Raw genomic sequence first — 14,756 nt, 5'->3', positions numbered from 1 at the left:
ACAGCGGGTTGTGTGCTAGATATACAAGGATGTATCCTGTTCCCTGTCTCTGTTTTTCCAACCTCCTAAGTGGAATCACTTGCCTAATTTAAAAGTGTGTTTTTCTGACCTTAGGCTTTTAGCCCAGCTGCCAAGAGCAAATGTTGTTCTCTTGCGATACCTTTTTGGAGTGCTATACAACATTGAGCAACATTCCTCATCCAATCAGATGACAGCTTATAATTTATCCGTTTGTATGGCCCCAAACGTTCTTTACCCACCTGATTCCGGCAGCTTGGAATTGGAAGACAACTTGATAAGAAAGGTAATGAGAGCTCTCATTTTTGTCCCCCAGGGGGTAGAATCCCTACTTTGAACCGGACATGTGCAGTAGTAACTCTGACGGATGGAACTTTGTGAAGTGCACATTTTCATTAGGCCCCTGTGGAGTGGCAGAGTTCTTTATCCTACTCTGGCGGGGTCTGGGAAGGGGTGTCGTTAAACGGGAAACTCGGAGCAGTCGAGTCACTTCTTCCCCCTCCAGGAGACTAAACACTAGACTGACTAAACGAGAGAGAGAAGAGTCATGTGATACGATAGGAAAGAACCTGGGCTTTGGAGCTTCACCAGTCAAGGTTCAACTCTCAGCCTAATCCCTGAGGGACTCGTAACCTTGGGCAAAGCCATGGTTTCCTCACTACACAATGGCGACAACAGCCAGCTCCTCCGGTCATCACTGGCACATCCTGGGTGGCTTGGGCAATATGAGCCCCCATGCCTCCAAACACATTGGCCTTCCTCTGCCAATTGTGGCTCATCTAGAAAAGTACTCGGCTACTATTTCACCTCTGCTACGTCATATAGAAACTAGCAAGAGATTCCAGAATATCCTAATAAGATGACAGGTCTTCCCCAAGCTCACCCAGAGAGAGCCAGCATGAGGCAAAGCAATGCGTGAGAAGGGACTGAAGTTAGACAGACAGATACGTTTTCTCTCCAGCTGTGTGGGTTTTCCCTCACAACCCCACCAAAATCCCTGCTTCCCAACTTTACGATACTTCTTCATTTAAGAAATGGTTTTCTTAAGTTTTTGTTCATACTTTATAAAGTTTCATAAGATGGTATACATCAGTTACAGCTCAGTAAAACTGGAAACAAAATTTAAAAGCAAAAAATAAGTAAACTTTAATAAGTAGGCTACTTTGAAAATTATCCTTGTTTTATTTATATTTTGATATGTATTTATTTGAAAGAGGGAAAGAGAGAGCGTGAGCGGGGCAGGGGCAGAAGAAGAGGGAGAGGGAGAGGGAGAAGCCCAAGCCCATTCCCCGCTGATCACGGAGCCCAAAGTTGGCTCCATGTAGGGCTGGATCTCACCACCATGAGATCGTGATCTCCGCCGACATCAAGAGTCAGAGGCCCAACAGAGGGGCCCCGAAATTTATCCTAGGCTTAAAGACGTAACCACTGATCCCAAAATGTTAGCTCTTAAACTAGGCCACGTATTATAACTTTAGCCCACGGATGGGCAGTAGTTTAAAATGTGTACCCAAAGTACACGGGAAAGTATCACTCTTTCTAAGTTATTTCTGAGAGAACTCTGGTTTCTATGTGTTTCTGTTTTTTTGTGTTTTTTTTAAACTTTTATTTATTTACTTGACTGAGAGAGACACAGCGAGAGAGGGAACACAAGCAGGGGGAGTGGGAGAGGGAGAAGCAGGCTTCCCGCTGAGCAGGGAGCCCGATATAGGGCTGATCCCAGCACCCTGGGATTATGACCTGAGCCGAACGCAGACGCTTAACCGACTGAGCCACCCAGGCGCCCCTGGTTTCTACATATTTTTATCAACTCTGAATTTTTCTGAGAAGTCCTTCCCATTTTTTCTTAGATCCAATGTCTGTATACAAAATGTGATTTATAATTATGCCCTATGGAAAAGAGCACCCCATTCTTGTCTTTTTGTGTTACAGATTTGTCTTGTACAATTTCTCATTGAAAATTGCCTCAGGATATTTGGAGAAGACATCACTTCCCTCTTGGGCGAGAACTCAATGAGTCGTGGTAACAGCGAGAAGGCTGCAGGTACCGGGAGAAATTTAATTGGCTTTAGTGAGAAGCAGACAGCAAGGTTACCAGGGGTCATGGGAGATGCTTACACAGAGCTGTTCTGGAGCCCAGAGCATCGCCAGGGCAAGGATTTCCATGGGCTCCTTCTTCCGAAGGCTGGCTCACAGGTCAAGGGAGGTTCCACACTGTTGTGAGACCAAAGAAAGGATAAGATGAGGTGTCTGACTTCAAGAAGTTTCTAGTGTAGATCATAAGGGCATTAGGACTCATCATGGTATGCTACAGTGTTTGGGAATTTTTTCTAACAAAATTCTAAATGCGTATAACATCATACATATATATATAGTTATATATATATAATTAGATACTTATACTATATAAATATGTAATCAATATATATATATATTTATGTATATAAGATGTGCTCTGGTTGAAGCCAGAGCAAGGGGCCTTTCTTCCACTCCTTCCTCCTTTGGCTCAGGGGCTCTTGAGGCACCACAGGATTCCAGTGCCCTTTGAAGCGGGTTGAAAAGAACTGGCATCATTGAGAAAAAAGGACTTGACTTGATGTCAAAAAACCTCTCCAGAGTGTAAAGTCCTGTGCCCCATTTACCAGCTATATTATCTTTTGCCAGTTATTCCAGCTCAGCATCAGTTTATACATCTGTAAAATGTGGATAAAAATAATGTCTAAATCTTAGAATTGTGGTAAACACTAAATAAGATGATGGATGGAATCCACAAAAAGCCATTAATAGGACTAGGAGAAGTGCCCCTGAGAGTAGAGCTAGTACGATTTGAGCCCAGCTAATCACAGCTACCTGGCAGCAGTCCACCTTAGAAGGTAGACTTTCGATTCAGAACCTGGAGACACGTATCATCAATCCCTCCATATTTCTGACATTTCTTGGTTTTATGATGCTTACCACATTGCTTTGAGGAAATCTTTAGGACAATACAAGTCATCAGGAATTAAGATGAGTCTGGGGCGCCTGGGTGGCTCAGTCATTAAGCGTCTGCCTTCAGCTCAGGTCATGATCCCGGGGTCCTGGGATCGAGCTCCGCAACGGGCTCCCAGCTCCGAGGGAAGCCTGCTTCTCCCTCTGCCCCTCCCCCTGCTTGTGTTCCCTCTCTCGCTGTCTCTCTCCCTCTGTCAAAATATAAATAAAATCTGTAAAAAAAAAAAAAAAAAGGGAAATGAAGGCTCAGCGTATTAAACAACAACTACTACTAATACTCTCTCTTCTTCCTTAGACTCCGGCCCTATGACTGTGACAAGCCGTTCTTTCAGAGCCAGGGCCTTTTGTCGGGGTTGCAGCACTTGTAGGCACACCCAGTGCACAGCCCCACCTTCCGCAAAGCCAGTACAGCTCTTTGGAGTTTCGCTCATGGATATGTGTTATAAAGACAACCTTCCCTACCCAATTCTGGTAGGTCATCTCCTTTGGTCTTCTATAGCCCTCCTGAGGAGGGGACACTCTGAGAGGCCACGTGTCCTCATCCAAATCTATCCTCAAATGGAGTAGTCATTAGACAGCCCCTGGTTTTGGCTGAGAAGCTCTGTTACTGTTATTTCAAGGAACAGAATCTGACTTAGTTCCAGCAGAGTCATGAGGCAAATACAACAGGAAAAGACATTCTTGTCCATTCCACCTGGGTCTTGTTTTTACAAAGACCCACCGAGGCTTATTCAGATCAGTCAAAATGGACTCTGTGTATGTGAGTCTCTGAGAGTCCACCTCATCTTCACACTCTCCCTTCATTGCCTTCCTGCACTCACATGAGTCTCAAGTCTCCTTCAGCGGAGTCTACTCAGTCTAACAACTGCAAACATCTGACACAAGCATAGACTCATCCTCTGGCAAATAGGAATCTGTTAATCCTAACAGAGTATGTCAAATGGAAGCCACAGAGTTTGGCCTGTGTTATCTCAAACTGCTGTAGTGAATTGTCAGTGTGGACATTCACTGAGTATTCGGTGTCTCTGCAAGCACTGTGCGGGATGTAGGGAACGTTCTGCTAGCTATGAAGAAATGTATCATTTTAGCTAGCATGTTACCTGCTACCTACTACCCCAGGTCCTTGCATCACAGGAAATTTAGGGGCTAGCTAGGATTATCATCCTCCGCACTGCCTAAAGGAATCAGAAAAGCCTCAGTACAGGATGCATGTGCCCCAGCTCACACAATAGATAAGTAGCATAATAGACTTCAGATCCATTGGATTCCCTGAGTCCAGCCCTTATTAAGTTTCTACACAGCAGGGAAAGGATATGAAGTTACAGCAAAAGACAATGAAAGACTCATGAGAAGGGAGGGTAATCAGAGAAGGAGAAGAGAGTTTCTGAGCCTGACTTTAAAACAGGGAAGGAAATAGAACAAGTAGGAATGGAGTATACAGTCACTTAAAGAGAAATAAACAAATGGGAAATGAGTATTCCCTAAATAGACTTCCATACTTGGGGAAGAGCATCTATGTAGGGAATAATGAGAAAGAAATGCTAAATTAGGAAACAGACGGTGATTCCCCAAAGGCCTTGAAGCGGAGAAGTTTGATTTAAAAGTGGAAACTCAGTGGACAGGAAAATCTGATTAAAAGAAGTTTTTAAACTGTTTCACTGTATGATTGTAAAATGGATATTTGGGTCAAAACTATATAGAAAGACACTGAAAAAAAGAAACCAATCTAAATTGACTTTACTCCTTCCCACTCTAAAACAGTGTACCATTATATTCCCGTGCTCTTTCAAAATGCAGGCAAGCTTGTGCTCTGCATTTGTGGATATGAGATGCCATATACTTTTCTTTTCTTCCTACAGGATATGCTTTCCTTTATTAATCAAAAAGGGCCCCTCACAGAAGGCATATTCAGCAAATCAGCCAATATAAAATCCTGCATGGTCCTAAAGGAGAAACTAAATTCTGGGGTCAAAGTGAACCCGTACAGCGAATCTGTTCATGTGGTCGCATCCGTCTTAAAGGTAGGGAAGGTTCTACCATTATCCACACACGAGTAACTGAAGCTATGAGGCACACTTTAGTCCTTCAACAAGACTCCTCAAGAACCATAAAGGGCATAATAGATTAAGAACCTGACAAGCTAAAAAACCCTTGAGAAAATCAAAATTTAAGGAAGCTACTTTAGGAGTTAAAAGCCCCATGTATTAGAAATCCTTTGTTTTCACTACACACCGCCCTCCCCACTTTCACTCCTAAAGACTCCATGCAAAATACTAATACTGAAATGACTACTAGTCATGATAATAAATTTCAAAATACGCACCGATACATACACAAAGTTTACCCATGCAAACATCCTCACCGCCCTCCTAATGAAGGCAAACTTTCCAAAAGAAATAGAACAGGGAAAGAATTTAATCCATCCACCTTGGCACTTATGTACAGCTCTGAACAACCCTATGTTAACGTAGTAATGACTACAGTCGTAGAATCTCAGTCACATTTGGTCTTCCCTTGTCCCCCGTTAATGTTCGAAGATGGGATCAATAGCAAAGTCCAGAAATGACTTAGGTAACCACTCCTACACTGCGGTCATAGTGATATCCAGTAGTAATATACATATAGGCATCAGGAGACAGGAGAGGAATGATGATACACTAGGTAGCAAGATGAGTGTTGCCCTCTGTGAGGTGTACACATGGAATCCATTTTCTAGCAAGAGTTAGGAGGTTCTTTCCTGATTCCGTGTTATAAGCACCGACTAGGAAGAGGGTGAGCACTTGTGGGGAGACTGCTTAGACATTTCTAAACTTTTCTCTTCTTGAAGTTGACGGATCTTGGTGGAGAATCAGACTCTGCAACCTTGGCCTTGATACTATCATGGCAAACTAACTGGACAATTGTCCTAAACTAGAAATGAATCTATCCTCAGGACCACAGTGAGTCTGCCATTGGACTCTCGACTTTTAGACAGTTAAGAAAAGGAAGAATGAAGCAATTGTGAGAATAGCTCTCTTCCAGGGAGCACGTATACCCCGAGTGAGAAGACCTAGTTCTTTCCTAATATGTGTGCCAGAGCCCACCTGTTTGTGTTTTGATTGTTTCAGGCCTTTTCTTGCTAGAATTAAGAGCTAGCACTGTGCCTAAAACAAGCAACATGGGTATGTGTATTTCTGTCCAAGAAGCTAATAGGATTTAGGATGGTCTATAGCCAGACGCTGTCAGTTTGTGGTACTTTGCAAAAAAAGCACACATACAAAATAAGTTCCAGATGATACAAGGGAGCTTTATCTTCATTTCCACCACAGGCTAAGCTCTGCTTTTATGCCTCTAAGTTTTAGCGGGAGAAAATCCAAGCACCTGCTCCTGCGTGTGCAAGTCAATGGAGAGTCAGAGCCGAGCTCCGTGTGGGTCCCACTTTGGGTATCTGTGAAGGAGGTGGGGGCTGAACTGAATTTTTTAACTACATATTTTCTCTAGAATATTTCCAATACATATTTTCTATAATATATACACATATTTTTTTTTATCTCCCTAAGGACTTTCTGAGAAATATCCAAGGAAGTATATTTTTATCTGATCTCTATGACAAATGGCTCGGTGTTATTGATCAAGGCAACAAAGAGGAGATGATAACGGCAGCCCGGAGGTAACGATGCATAATTACTCTACTCTGTTCACATCTCCAAATAATACCCAACATACTATGAGGAAAACATTGGCTTACATTTTGCAGCTTTGCCCTCTATAATCATGACCAACGCCAAAGAGTTTCAATTCTTCACGCCCATGGGGGCCAGCTCAGAATAGAGGCACACTTTAGGGCTATTATTGTTCTTCTCCTGATCTTATTAATGTGGACTCCTTGGCCGTTTTACACCTTCTGGATCCATGAAACTGGTAGACAAAATTCCCTGGTCCAAGACAGATCAAGAGCAACAACTGCCAGGGCTATGACCTTAAAAGTCTGTCAGACATTTAACCAACCAGGCAAGTGTGTATCTGGCTCAGGAACTGAATTCAGTGCAACAATTTTGTATACATCCATGCCTGGAACGCTGCTAGAGCGGGTTGTGTGCTAGATATACAAGGATGTATCCTGTTCCCTGTCTCTGTTTTTCCAACCTCCTAAGTGGAATCACTTGCCTAATTTAAAAGTGTGTTTTTCTGACCTTAGGCTTTTAGCCCAGCTGCCAAGAGCAAATGTTGTTCTCTTGCGATACCTTTTTGGAGTGCTATACAACATTGAGCAACATTCGTCATCCAATCAGATGAAAGCTTATAATTTATCCGTTTGTATAGCCCCATGCGTTCTTTACCCACCTGATTCCGAAAGCTTGGAATTGGAAGACAACATGATAAAAAAGGTAATGAGAGGTCTCATTCTTGTCCCCCAGGGGGTAGAATCCCTTCTTTGAACCGGACATGTGCAGTAGTAACTCTGACGGATGGAACTTTGTGAACTGCACATTTTCATTAGGCCCCTGTGGAATGGCAGAGTTCTTTATGCTACTCTGGCGGGGTCTGGAAAGGGGTGTCGTTAAACGGGAAACTCAGAGTGGTCGAGTCACTTCTTCCCTCTCCAGGAGACTAAACCTAGACTGACTAAAAAAGAGATAGAAGAGTCGTGTGATACGATAGAAAAGAACCTGGGCTTTGGAGCTTCACCAGTCAAGGTTCAACTCTCAGCCTAATCCCTGAGGGACTCGTAACCTTGGGCAAAGCCATGGTTTCCTCACTGCACAATGGCGACAACAGCCAGCTCCTCCGGTCATCACTGGCACATCCTGGGTGGTTTGGGCAATATGAGCCCCCATGCCTCCAAACACATTGGCCTTCCTCTGCCAATTGTGGCTCATCTAGAAAAGTACTCGGCTACTATTTCACCTCTGCTACATCATACGGAAACTAGGAAGAGATTCCAGAATATCCTAATAAGATGACAGGTCTTCCCCAAGCTCACCAAGAGAGACAGTATGAGGCAAAGCAATGCGTGAGAATGGACTGAAGTTAGACAGACAGATACGTTTTCTCTCCAGCTGTGTGGGTTTTCCCTCACAACCGCACCAAAATCCCTGCTTCCCAACTTTAAGATACTTCTTCATTTAAGAAATGGTTTTAAGTTTTTGTTCATACTTCATTAAGTTTCATAAGATGTTATACATCAGTTACAGCTCAATAAAACTGGAAACAAAATTTAAAAACAAAAAATAAGTAAACTTTAATAAGGTAGGCTACTTTGAAAATTATCCTAGTTTTATTTATTTTTTGATATGTATTTATTTAAGAGATGGAAAGAGAGACCATGAGTGGGGCAGGGGCAGAGGAAGAGGGAGAGGGAGAAGCCCAAGCCGATTCCCCGCTGAACACGGAGCCCAAAGTTAGCTCCATGTGCGGCTGGATCTCACCACCATGACATCGTGATCTGCGCCGAAATCAAGAGTCAGACGCCCAACTGAGGGGCCCAGAAATTTATCCTAGGCTTAAAGATGTAACCACTGATCCCAAAATGTTAGCTCTTAAACTAGGCCACGCATTATAACTTTAGCCCACTGATGAGCAGTATTTTAAAATGTGTATCCAAAGTACACGGGAAAGTATCACTCTTTCTAAGTTATTTCAGAAAGAACTCTGGTTTCTATGTGTTTTTGGGTTTTTTTGTTTTTTCTTTAAACTTTTATTTATTTACTTGACTGAGAGAGACACAGCGAGAGACGGAACACAAGCAGGGGGAGTGGGAGACGGAGAAGCAGGCTTCACGCTGAGCAGGGAGCCTGATGTAGGGCTGATCCCAGCACCCTGGGATTATGACCTGAGCCGAACGCAGACGCTTAACCAACTGAGCCACCCAGGCGCCCCTGGTTTCTACATATTTTTATCAACTCTGAATTTTTCTGAGAAGTCCTTCCCATTTTTTCTTAGATCCAAGGTCTGTATACAAAATGTGATTTATAACTATGCCCTATGGAAAAGAGCACCCCATTCTTGTCTTTTTGTGTTACAGATATGTCTTGTACAATTTCTCATTGAAAATTGCCTCAGGATATTTGGAGAAGACATCACTTCCCTCTTGGGCGAGAACTCAATGAGTCGTGGTAACAGCGAGAAGGCTGCAGGTACCGGGAGTAATTTAATTGGCTTTAGTGAGAAGCAGATAGCAAGGTTACCAGGGGTCATGGGAGATGCTTAGACAGAGCTGTTCTGGAGCCCAGAGCATCGCCAGGGCAAGGATTTCCATGGGCTCCTTCTTCCGAAGGCTGACTTGATGTCAAGAAACCTCTCCAGAGTGTAAAGTCCTGTGCCCCCATTTACCAGCTATGTTACCTTTGATCAGTTTTTCTAGCTCAGCATCAGTTTATTGATCTCTAAAATGTAGATAAAATAATGTCTAAATCTTAGAATTGTGGTAAACACTAAATAAGATGATGGATGGAATCCACAAAAAGCCATTAATAGGACTAGGAGAAGTGCCCCTGAGAGTAGAGCTAGTACGATTTGAGCCTAGCTAATCACAGCTACCTGGCAGCAGTCCACCTTAGAAGGTAGACTTTCGATTCAGAACCTGGAGACACGTATCATCAATCCCTCCATATTTCTGACATTTCTTGGTTTTATGATGCTTACCACATTGCTTTGAGGAAATCTTTAGGAAAATACAAGTCATCAGGAATTAAGATGAGTCTGGGGCGCCTGGGTGGCTCAGTCATTAAGCGTCTGCCTTCAGCTCAGGTCATGATCCCGGGGTCCTGGGATCGAGCCCCGCATCGGCCTCCCTGCTCCGAGGGAAGCCTGCTTCTCCCTCTGCCCCTCCCCCTGTTTGTGTTCCCTCTCTCGTTGTCTCTCTCCCTCTGTCAAAATATAAATAAAATGTGTAAAAAAAAAAAAAAAGGAAAAAGAAGGTTCAGCGTATTAAACAACAACTACTACTACTAGTACTCTCTCTTCTTCCTTAGACTCCGGTCGGAAGACTGTGAAAAGCCATTTTTTCAGAGACAGGGCCTTTTGGTGGGGCTCCGGCACTTCCCAGCACACCCAGTGCACAGCCCCACCTTCCGCAAAGCCAGGACAGCTCTTTGGAGTTTCCCTCATGGATGTGTGTGATAAAGACAACTTGCCCTTCCCAATTCTGGTAGGTCATCTCCTTTTGGTCTTCTACAGCCCTCCTGAGGAGGGGAAACTCTGAGAGGCCACGTGTCCTCATCCAAATCTATCCCCAAATGGAGAAGTCATTAGACAGCCCTTGGCTTTGGCTGAGAAGCTCTGTTACTGTTATTTCAAGGAACAGAATCTGACTTAGGTCCAGCAGAGTCGTGAGGCTAATACAACAGGAAAAGACTTTCTTATCCATTCCACATGGGTCTTGTTTCCACAAAGACCCACCGAAGCCTGTTCAGATCAGTCAAAAAGGACTCTGTGTATGTGAGTCTCTGAGAGTCCACCTCATCTTCACACTCTCCCTTCATTGCCTTCCTGCACTCACATGAGTCTCAAGTCTCCTTCAGTGGAGTCTACTCAGTCTAACAACTGCAAACATCTGACATGAGCATGGACTCATCCTCTGGCAAATAGGAATCTGTTAATCCTAACAGAATATATCAAATGAAAGCCACAGAGTTTGGCCTGTTTTATCTCAAACTGCTGTAGTGAATTGTCAGTGTGGACCTTCACTGAGTATTCGGTGTCTCTGCAAGCACTGTACGGGATGTAGGGAACGTTCTCCTAGCTATGAAGAAATGTATCATATTAGGTACTTTGTTACCTGCTAGCTACTACCCCAGGTCCATGCATCACAGCAAATTTAGGAGCTAGCTAGGATTATCATCCTCCACACTTCCTAACCGATTCAGAAAAGCCTCAGTACAGGATGTATGTGCCCGAGCTCACACAATAGATAAGTAGCATAATAGACTTCAGATCCATTTTATTCCCTGAGTCCAGCCCTTATTAAGATTCTACACAGCAGAGAGAGGACGTGAAGATAGAGCAAAAGAGAATTTAAGACTCATGAGAAGGGAGGGTAATCAGAGAAAGAGAAGAGACTTTCTGGGCCTGACTTTAAAAGAGGGAAGGAAATAGAACAAGTAGGAAAGGAGTATAGAGTCACTTAAAGAAAAATAAACAAATGGGAAATGAGTATTCGCTAAATAGACTTCCATATTTGGGGAAGAGCATCTACATAAGGGAATAATGAGAAAAGAATGGTAAAGTAGGAAACAGATGGTGATTCCGCAAAGGCCTTGAAGCATAGAAGTTTGATTTAAGAGTGGAAACTCAATGGAAAGGAAAATCTGATTAAAAGAACTGTTTAAATTGTTTCAGTGTATGACTGTAAAATGGATATTTGGGTAGAAAGTATATAGAGAGACACTGAAAAAAAAACAATCTAAATCGACTTTGGTCCTTCCCGCTCTAAAACAGTGTACCAGTACATTCCCCTCCTCTTTCAAAACGGAGGCAAGCTTGTGCTCTGCGTTTGTGGATATGAGATGCCATATACTTTGCTTTTCTTCCTACAGGGTATGCTTTCCTTTATTAATGAAAAAGGGCCCCTCACAGAAGGCATATTCAGAAACTCAGCCAATATAAAATCCTGCCATGTCCTAAAGGAAAAACTGAATTCTGGGGTCAAAGTGAACCCATACAGCGAATCTGTTCATGTGGTCGCATCCGTCTTAAAGGTAGGGAAGGTTCTAGCAGTATCTACACACGAGTAACTGAAGCTATGACTGGTGTCCTTCATCAAGACTGCTCAAGAACAATAATGGGCATAATAGATTAAGAACCTGACAAGCTGAAAAACGCTTAACAAAAGCAAAATTTAAGGAAGCGACTTTAGGAGTTAAAAGCCCCATGTGTTAGAAATACTTTCTCTTTTCACTACACACCGCCCTCCCCACCTTCACTCCTAAAGACTCCATGCAAAATACTAATACTGAAATGACTACTAGTCATGATAATAAATTTCGAAATACGCACCGATACATACACACAGTTTACCCATGAAAACATCCTCACCCCCCTCCTAATGAAGGCAAACTTTCCCAAAGAAATAGAACAGGGAAAGAATTTAATCCATCCACCTTGGCACTTATGAACAGCTCTGAACAACCCTATGTTAACGTAGTAATGACTACAGTCGTAGAATCTCAGTCACATTTGGTCTTCCCTTGTCCCCCGTTAATGTTCGAAGATGGGATCAATAGCAAGGTCCAGAAATGTCTTAGGTAACCACTCCTACACTGGGGCCATAGTGATATCCAGTAGTAATATACATACAGGCATCAGGAGACAGGAGAAGAATGATGATACACTAGGTAGCAAGATGAGTGTTGCCCTCTGTAAGGTGCACACATGGAATCGATTTTCTAGCAAGAGTTAGGAGGTTCTTTCCTGATTCCGTGTTATAAGCACCGACTAGGAAGAGGGTGAGCACTTGTGGGGAGAGTGCTTAGACATTTCTAAAGTTTTCTCTTCCTGAAGTTGACGGATCTTGGTGGAGAATCAGACTCTGCGACCTTGGCCTTGATAATATCATGGCAAACTAACTGGACAATTGGCCTAAACTAGAAATGAATCTATCCTCAGGACCACAGTGAGTCTGCCATTAGACTCTCGACTTTTAGACAGTTAAGAAAAGGAAGAATGAAGCAATTGTGCGAGTAGCTTTCTTCCAGGGAGCACACATACCCCGAGTGAGAAGACCTAGTTCTTTCCTAATATGTGTGCAAGAGCCCACCTGTTTGTGTTTTGATTGTTTCAGGCCTTTTCTTGCTAGAGTTAAGAGCTAGCACCTTGTCTAAAACAAGCAACATGGGTATGTGTATTTCTGTCCAGGAAGCTAATAGGATTTAGGATGGTCTATAGCCAGACCCTGTCAGTTTGTGGTACTTTACAAAAAAAAAAGCACTCACACAAAATAAGTTCCAGATGATAGAAGGGAGCTTTATCTTCATTTCCACCACAGGCTAAGCTCTGCTTTTATGCCTCTAAGTTTTAGCGGGAGAAAATCCAAGCACCTGCTCCTGCGTGTGCAAGTCAATGGAAAGTCAGAGCCGAGCTCCGTGTGGGTCCCAGTTTGGGTATCTGTGAAGGAAGTGGGGGCTGAACTGAATTTTTTAACTACATATTTTCTCTGGAATATTTCCAATACATAGTTTCTATAGTTTATATTTATGTATATATATATATATATATATATTTTTTTTTTATCTCCCTAAGGATTTTCTTAGAAATATCCACGGAAGTATATTTTTATCTGACCTCTATGACAAATGGCTCGGTGTTATTGATCAAGGCAACAAAGAGGAGAAGATAACTGCAGCCCAGAGGTAATGATGCCATAATTACTCTACTCTGGTCACATCTCCAAAATACAGCCAACATACTATTAGGAAAACATTGGCTTACGTTTTGCAGCTTTGCCCACTATAATCATGACCAACGCCAAAGAGTTTCAATTCTTCACACCCATGGGGCCCAACTTCAGAATAGAGGCACGCTTTAGGGCTATTATTGTTCTTCTCCTGATCTTATTAATCTGGACTCCTTGGCCATTTGACACCTTCTGGATCCTTGAAACTGATAGACAAAATTCCCTGGTTCAAGACACATGCAAGAGCATCAACTGCCAGGGCTATGACCTTAAAAGTCTGTCAAACATTTAACTAACCAGAGAAGTGTTTATCTGGCTCAGGGACTGAATTCAGTGCAACAATTTTGTCTACATTCATGCCTGGAACTCTGCTAGAGCGGGTTGTGTGCTAGATATACAAGGATGTATTCTGTTCCCTGTCTCTGTTTTTCCAACCTCCTAAGTGGAATCACTTGCCTAATTTAAAAGTGTGTTTTTCTGACCTTAGGCTTTTAGCCCAGCTGCCAAGAGCAAATGTTGTTCTCTTGCGATACCTTTTTGGAGTGCTATACAACATTGAGCAACATTCCTCATCCAATCAGATGACAGCTTATAATTTATCCGTTTGTATAGCCCCAAGCGTTCTTTACCCACCTGATTTCGGCACCTTGGAACTGGAAGACAACTTGATAAAAAAGGTAATGAGAGCTCTCATTTTTGTCCCCCAGGGGGTAGAATCCCTACTTTGAACCGGACATGTGCAGTAGTAACTCTGACGGATGGAACTTTGTCAAGTGCACATTTTCATTAGGCCCCTGTGGAGTGGCAGAGTTCTTTAAGCTACTCTGGCGGGGTCTGGGAAGGGGTGTCGTTAAATGGGAAACTCGGAGCAGTCGAGTCACTTCTTCCCCCTCCAGGAGACTAAACACTAGACTGACTAAAGGAGAGAGAGAAGAGTCATGTGATACGATAGAAAAGAACCTGGGCTTTGGAGCTTCACCAGTCAAGGTTCAACTCTCAGCCTAATCCCTGAGGGACTCGTAACCTTGGGCAAAGCCATGGTTTCCTCACTACACAATGGCGACAACAGCCAGCTCCTCTAGTCATCACTGGCACATCCTGGGTGGCTTGGGCAATATGAGCCCCCATGCCTCCAAACACATTGGCCTTCCTCTGCCAATTGTGGCTCATCTAGAAAAGTACTCGGCTACTATTTCACCTCTGCTACGTCATATGGAAACTAGCAAGAGATTCCAGAATATCCTAATAAGATGACAGGTCTTCCCCAAGCTCACCCAGAGAGAGCGAGCATGAGGCAAAGCAATGCGTGAGAAGGGACTGAAGTTAGACAGACAGATACGTTTTCTCTCCTGCTGTGTGGGTTTTCCCTCACAACCCC

The 14,756-nt window shown here is 43.2% G+C and overlaps 2 protein-coding genes across 2 annotated transcripts; both read left to right on the top strand.

Annotated features, from left to right (window-relative positions):
- The first annotated feature begins 1,961 nt into the window (after positions 1-1,961).
- On the top strand, positions 1,962-7,075 carry LOC135363109 (rho GTPase-activating protein 20-like). The gene is made up of 4 exons (XM_064583797.1): positions 1,962-2,062; positions 3,302-3,477; positions 4,866-5,027; positions 6,546-7,075. Exons 1-4 carry the CDS (start codon positions 2,032-2,034, stop codon positions 6,657-6,659), a joined length of 483 nt encoding a protein of 160 aa, XP_064439867.1. The 5' UTR covers positions 1,962-2,031; the 3' UTR covers positions 6,660-7,075.
- Positions 7,076-7,146: 71 nt separating this feature from the next.
- Positions 7,147-13,347, top strand: LOC135363108 (rho GTPase-activating protein 20-like). Its single transcript, XM_064583796.1, has 5 exons — positions 7,147-7,373; positions 9,011-9,122; positions 9,960-10,135; positions 11,523-11,684; positions 13,225-13,347. Exons 1-5 carry the CDS (start codon positions 7,278-7,280, stop codon positions 13,336-13,338), a joined length of 660 nt encoding a protein of 219 aa, XP_064439866.1. The 5' UTR covers positions 7,147-7,277; the 3' UTR covers positions 13,339-13,347.
- The last annotated feature ends 1,409 nt before the right edge of the window (positions 13,348-14,756 follow it).

Source organism: Mirounga angustirostris, unplaced genomic scaffold (genome assembly GCF_029215605.1).
Source record: "Mirounga angustirostris isolate CCGP_5_RB_7025 unplaced genomic scaffold, mMirAng1.0.hap1 SCAF_22, whole genome shotgun sequence".
NCBI classification, from domain to species: domain Eukaryota; kingdom Metazoa; phylum Chordata; class Mammalia; order Carnivora; family Phocidae; genus Mirounga; species Mirounga angustirostris.
Note: the sequence above shows the minus strand (reverse complement) of the source record. Positions and strands in the feature narration are given on the sequence as shown.

What these genes read in the sequence shown, in the direction of transcription:
- LOC135363109 (XM_064583797.1), top strand. Translation starts at nt 2,032, where the DNA reads ATGAGTCGTGGTAACAGCGAGAAGGCTGCAG. An exon ending in ACCTTCCCTACCCAATTCTG is followed by an intron (nt 3,478 to 4,865) that starts GTAGGTCATCTC and finishes TTCTTCCTACAG; the next exon opens with GATATGCTTTCCTTTATTAA. An exon ending in TGGTCGCATCCGTCTTAAAG is followed by an intron (nt 5,028 to 6,545) that starts GTAGGGAAGGTT and finishes TATCTCCCTAAG; the next exon opens with GACTTTCTGAGAAATATCCA.
- LOC135363108 (XM_064583796.1), top strand. Translation starts at nt 7,278, where the DNA reads ATGAAAGCTTATAATTTATCCGTTTGTATAGCCCCATGCGTTCTTTAC. An exon ending in AAGACAACATGATAAAAAAG is followed by an intron (nt 7,374 to 9,010) that starts GTAATGAGAGGT and finishes TTTGTGTTACAG; the next exon opens with ATATGTCTTGTACAATTTCT. An exon ending in TAACAGCGAGAAGGCTGCAG is followed by an intron (nt 9,123 to 9,959) that starts GTACCGGGAGTA and finishes CTTCTTCCTTAG; the next exon opens with ACTCCGGTCGGAAGACTGTG.